The 5817-nt window shown below is 63.4% G+C and overlaps 1 protein-coding gene across 1 annotated transcript; it reads right to left on the reverse strand.

Annotated features, from left to right (window-relative positions):
* Positions 1-2453: 2453 nt before the first annotated feature.
* Positions 2454-3490, reverse strand: LOC119189284. The gene is made up of 2 exons (XM_037438463.1): positions 2977-3490; positions 2454-2929 (listed from the first exon to the last, which is right to left on the reverse strand). Exons 1-2 carry the CDS (start codon positions 3488-3490, stop codon positions 2454-2456), a joined length of 990 nt encoding a protein of 329 aa, XP_037294360.1.
* Between the last annotated feature and the right edge of the window lie 2327 nt (positions 3491-5817).

Raw genomic sequence — 5817 nt, forward strand, 5'->3', positions numbered from 1 at the left:
CTTTTTTTTTTTTTTTTTTTTTTTTTACGTAGGTAAATCGTCAGTTGACTATCTCCCGCCTTGGGATGGGCGGGAGGGCGTGTCAGACTTTTACCGACTAAGAACCTACGGTGTTCCCATCCTTTGCCTATGTGTCTAGGTCCAAGATCCGGTGGCATTGAGACCTAGGCAGGCACCGGCCCTAAGGGGCCCCGCAAATTACTCTGACACTGCTCTTCGAGGCGCGCGTGGAACACTACGCGCCGAACACACGGGCCGTTGGGGTGTTTCGGGCGACGGGCTACCCAATGCTCGTCACCCGACGGTCCGCGCCTACGGAGGCCGACGATCCTCAGCAGACGTTCGACGCCCGCGTCTTGTGCGTCTGCCGTGGCGGATGGGACGTTGGGCGCTTTTGGCGCCGTATCCGCTCCGCCACCTCCTTTGCGAGCATCACGTCCTCGCAGAAGGAGGTGACTGCGTCCCACTCTCTCTCGCCCCGGAGCATGGCTTCTACCAGGCCCCGACGCGAGAGGTCTCCGCCACCGATGGCCGTTGTGAGAACACGGCGGGGCTCAGCCCAAGCTGGGCACACCTCCACCGTATGCTCCACCGTGTCCTCCGGCCGATCCGCACAGTAAAACACGCGGGCGTATCCTCCACCCGGATCCGATACAGGTACCTGCCGAAGCAGCCGTGACCGGTCAGTACCTGCGTCGTCCGGAATGAGAGGACGCCGTGACGTCTCGTCAGCCACACCTCGAAGAGGGGACTTACCGCCGCTATAGTGGCGTGCCCAGCCAAGGGTTGCGACAGTCGTTGTCGCCATTCCGCCATGAGGTTCTGCCGGAGCTCCGTCCGCCGCGCGACAATTTGTCTCGGTAGCGGAGCTACGCCCCGGCTATGCGCCTCCCCGCGCCACACATACAGTGACGCAAGGACCTTCGCCTCGAGACCCCATGGCGGTAGTCCGGCAAGGAGGCCCGCCGCCTCGCAGGAGATCGTGCGGTATCCCCGTATCAGCCGTATGGCCATCGCTCTTTGTGGCGCGTTCAGAAAGCGGCCTTGCCGCCGCGCCACAGCTGCGGACCACACGGGGGCACCGTACAGGGCCATGGACCGCACGACTCCTGCGTAGAGCCGCCGGCAGGGAGCATTTAGCCCCCCAGGTTTGGCAAAGACGCCGCATTATGCAGGTGAATTTTACCAACCTGGGAGCCAAAAAGGCGGATGTGCTCCTTGAAGTTCCACCGGCTGTCGAGGACGAGTCCCAGGTACTTCATCGTCGACCCGACGCCGATGTGAACCCCCCCTGCCGTGATCTGGAGACCCGGAGGTGGCGCGTTCCCCCGGCCATGAAAGCACATGGCCTCGGATTTGTGCAGCGCCACCTCGAGTCCCAGTTGCCGGATTCTCTCAACGACTGTCGCAACCCCAATTGTAGCCGCGTCGACCGCCGCCTGATGCGACCCCCCGTGAGCCAAAACTAGCGTGTCGTCAGCGTAGCATACCACGCTGACGCCGCTCGGGAGGTCGGTGCGCAGCACCAGTCGTATCCGATGTTCCACAAGAGCGGCCCCAGAACCGAACCCTGCGGAACACCGCACGACATCTCTCGCCTGATCCATTCCCCTTGGCGACCGGGGTAAATGACGGCCCTATCCGTCAAGTAGGCCCCGACAACGCGACGGAGGTAGGCCGGCACCCGGTGATACCGGAGTGCCTCCCTGATACAACTCCAGGGCAGGGTATTAAAGGCATTGGCGATGTCAAGCGACACCGCCAAGACGACCCTACCCCGGGAAACAGCATCCCCGTCGCGAGAGACCTCACGCGCATGATGGCATCCACAGTAGAGCGCCCTCTGCGGAAGCCAAATTGGCTGTCCGCAAGATCCGGCCCAACCCTCGTCAGGTGCTCGACGAGGCGGTCTGAAATAACTCTTTCGAAGAGCTTGCCCACCTCGTCGAGCAGGACGATGGGCCGGTATGCGGACGGACTGTCCGCGGGGCGCCCATGCTTCGCGATGAGGACCAGTTTCCCCGTCTTCCAACGAAGTGGAAACTGGCCCCTCTCCAACATGCCGTGAGGAACCTCTGAAGTCGAGGCCCGAGATCCCCCAAGGCCAGGACCCAGGCTTTTCCAGGCAAGCCGTCGGGCCCTGGGGCGGTGTTCTTGGCCTTCATCTTGGCCACCGCCACCCTCAAGTCTACCCCGGTCACCGCGGGAACAGTGACGTCGTCGTCGTGGTCCATGCCGGGCGCCGCCGAAGGCGGAGCCATGGGCGGAGAGAGCGTGCTCCCCTAGTGCAGGGAACAGAGCGCCAACGACGCCCTCGACCAGTTCCTGCCGGAGACTCTGCGTCAGTGGGGGCGCCCAGATGCGGAGCTTGCTCCGCACCATTTTGTAAGGACGTCCCCACGGGTCTGCGTCAAGAGACTCCAGCAACTCCTGGTGGGCGCGATTCTTAGACTCTAGAATCGCGCCCGAGAGAGCGTCTTTGCGTCTCTGTACCCCTGGTATAGCTCCGCCTCTCGAGCCACCGCATCCACAGGCCGGATGCGGATTTGGCGGTACCTGGTGTACCGGCGTCGCGCGGCATAGCACGCCGCCTGGAGCGATGCCAGCTCCCGCGACCACCAGTACACCTTGCGCCGCGCTTGGCTTCGGCGGACTCGGGGCATTGCCGAGTCGCAGACAGAGGACATAGCCTCCCGGAACCAGTCGGCCTCGTTATTCACATCGTCCGGCCTGACCGGTGCTTGCACCCAGGACTGGACGATGGAGGCTTCAGGAGGAGCTCCCTGTCCAGCTGTCTCAACGCCCAACGTGGACCACTTGGGGCCCGTCGGACTGGCGCGCTCGAGGGATCGGTGGAGACGTCGAACCGGATATACCGGTGGTCCGACAGCGTCTCCACCGCCTCCATTACTCGCCAGTCGACAACACGCTGCGACAATGCGGGGCTGGCAAACGAAATGTCCACCACGGACTCACCCCGCATCCGCACACACGTGGCGACGGAACCCCTGTTGAGGACGTCCAGGCCAACCTCCAAGGCCCAGTCCTCAACCATTCGCCCCCGTACATCCGTGTACCGGGAACCCCAAGCCTGGCTCTTGGCGTTGAAGTCCCCCAGCACGACGACGGGAAGCGAACCGTACTCGACGACGACGTCACTCAGCTCCCTGAGGGAGTTGTGGAACTCGGCGAGAGTTCGGCTCGGAGAGAAGTAGCACCCCACTACGACTATCCCTCCGAACCGAGCTGCGACACAACCCTGGCCCCTCTTCACCCGCTCGTGGGTCAGGGTACCGGCGGCGGCCGACGCGATGATGGCCACCGAGCCGCTCAGGTCCTCCATCCAGTCATTCCTGGGCGGGACAAAGTACGGCTCGGAGACCACGGCGATATTAATCGACCACCGCGCCATGCTCTGGAGCAAGAGATCCTGAGCTCTGGCGCAGCGGTTGATGTTCGCCTGGAGAAAGCGCAATGGGGGGGGGGCCATTAATGGCATTCCATTGCGCTCTCTCCAGAAGTAGCAGCGGCAGCGCTAGCGGGAAACCGCGGCGGAAGCGGCAGTGGAGGCCGTGGGCCGGCGTTTGCCCCCGGTATTGGCGGGAGCGGCGCAGGCTCTACTCCCCGCCCGGTGTTCGGCTGGCTTGCCAACCGCCGCACAGGCTAAGCAGTGCGGCTTGTCGGCGGTGCACGAGCCGATTTTATGACCGGGCTGACCGCAGCGGAAGCACAACGCGCTGCGGTCGACCTCCGAGGTGCACCTTACCCCGACGTGATGTCCGGTCTGACATCGGTAACACCTCAGAGGCTGGGGCTCGAGCAGCTTAACCTGCGCCGACACCCAGCCCACCAAAAGCCTCCGGCCCTCAGCCACCACTTTGGCCGCCGTCACGGGGCAGCTGACCGTGATGGCCAGCATACCCGCATAGTCGGGACGTAGGGCTCCCGGCTTCAGCTCTTCAGCTGAGCATCCCGTGGTCCTGACAATGGCGGCCACCACTTCCTCCACCGTGACGGAGTCATCCAGACCCGATATGCGCAAGCTTACGCTCTTTACGGGTCTGGACACTCTAGCCTCGGCCGCATCAAACGCCGCCCGTAGCTTTGCAGCTAGGGCGTCCGCGACTCGGGCCACTGCTGGCTCCCGGGAGCTCGAGTTTCCGGGCTCCGGTTGCGGTTACTCTTAACCGCAACCCCCAGCAATCCCAAAGCTCCGCGGGGTTGATTAACCCCTTTGCCTTGGAAAGGAGGTCCGCGTACGTCACGCCCTTCTTTACCGCTTCCGGCTGTAGTGTGACGACTACAGCTGCGGACTTCGGGGCGCGAAGCATATTGGCGACGCTCCTCTCCTTGGCGCGCTGCCGCTGCGCCTTCCGCCGCTCCGTGCGTCGGGTCCTCTCTTTGGCCCCCACCACTGTCCCAGCCGGCATCATCAGCAGGCAAGAGAGTAGGTGGGGGAGCCGTCTCTGCCAGCTCCGCCGGCTTCGCCGCTCTCCGCGCAGCCTTCGCCTTTTTGGGCTTATCTGCTGCGAGCGTCCTCTGGGAGGCCGGAGGCGGAGGCGGCGGAGACGACGACGACGGCTTCGTTGGCCTCGTGGATGGCCCTGAGCTTTGGCTCGTCGGGCCGGACGTCCCCGGCGTGGGTTGCGGAGCCGCGGCGGCCGCGTAGGACGCAGCCTTCTTGGAGCCCGCCAGAGGTGGCCGGAGGACAATGCCCTCCAGAACCGCGAACCGGGCAGAGAGGGCACCGATCTCCTGACGGATGCCCTCTCGTATCAGGCTCAGGAGTTGTTGCCTGTCCGCCGGCTGCACCGCACTCACCTCTGGAGGCGTCTCTACAGGACGAGAGGACTGAACGAGGGCTGAGGCCCGGCTGGACTTGAGTTCCGCGTTCTCCCTAGAGAGACGCTCAACCTCCGTCGATAGCCGGGCGATATCGGCCCTCATCCCCTCGTTACCCGACTCGGGTTCCGACTCCAAGAAGGTGGCCGCTGCTGCCGCCATAATGGAGGCCGCGGCCTCTTGCGCAGCCTTCTCTTTCGAGGACCGCAATTTCTTTTGGCGGACACTCGCAATCGCCGCCATCACGACCTCCTCAAATTTGGCCCTTTTCTTCTCGGCCTTTTGAGGGTCGTGCGGCGATCGGGTGCCGCCCTCCTCGGCGAGCTTCCCGCTGTCCCTCGCTTCTTTGAGGGCCCGACCCTTCACCTTCGCTCCGCGAGACGCGGAGTGGGATCCGCCCGTTTCCGGGGAGCGACGCACGAAGCCTTTGCCCCGCCGCCCTCGGAGGACGTATCCCCGATCCTGCACCTGATCCGCTTCCGGAATGGCTCCGCCGCTGCCGTCTTGATCTCCATAGATCTGGTGCCCGCGACTGAGCTCCATCCGCTAACCATGCTGGATGCTGAGTCAGAGTCTGACCCAGCACCCCGCGTTCGCTCTTCGGCCGCGACTTCATCACGCGGACGTTCCCCACCTTGGGAGTTCGCCCGCGCGATTCCTCGGCGGACTGTTTGTCCCCTACGGGACGTGGGCCTCCTCGGCACCTATCGCTCCCGGCTCCTTCTTTCTCCTCCCCCTGTGCGTCTTTGGTTTTTATTAGTGATTCCATTTTTGTTCCCACGAGTAAAAACTTTGTGTACTGGCTCAAAATACTGTGGTTCGCACTAGCGACTAAATCAAGCTACCCATTAGCCAAGCTTACAACCCCCCTCACGGTGCGCCGCCGCTTGGGGATTTGGGGTAATTTTTTATAGAGGATTTCTTCCTCGCGGTCCAGGCAGTTAAGCCAGTGAACCCTCGGTCCCCGTAGATCAA

This window comes from Manduca sexta, chromosome 14 (genome assembly GCF_014839805.1).
Source record: "Manduca sexta isolate Smith_Timp_Sample1 chromosome 14, JHU_Msex_v1.0, whole genome shotgun sequence".
In the NCBI taxonomy this organism is placed as follows: Eukaryota; Metazoa; Arthropoda; class Insecta; order Lepidoptera; family Sphingidae; genus Manduca; species Manduca sexta.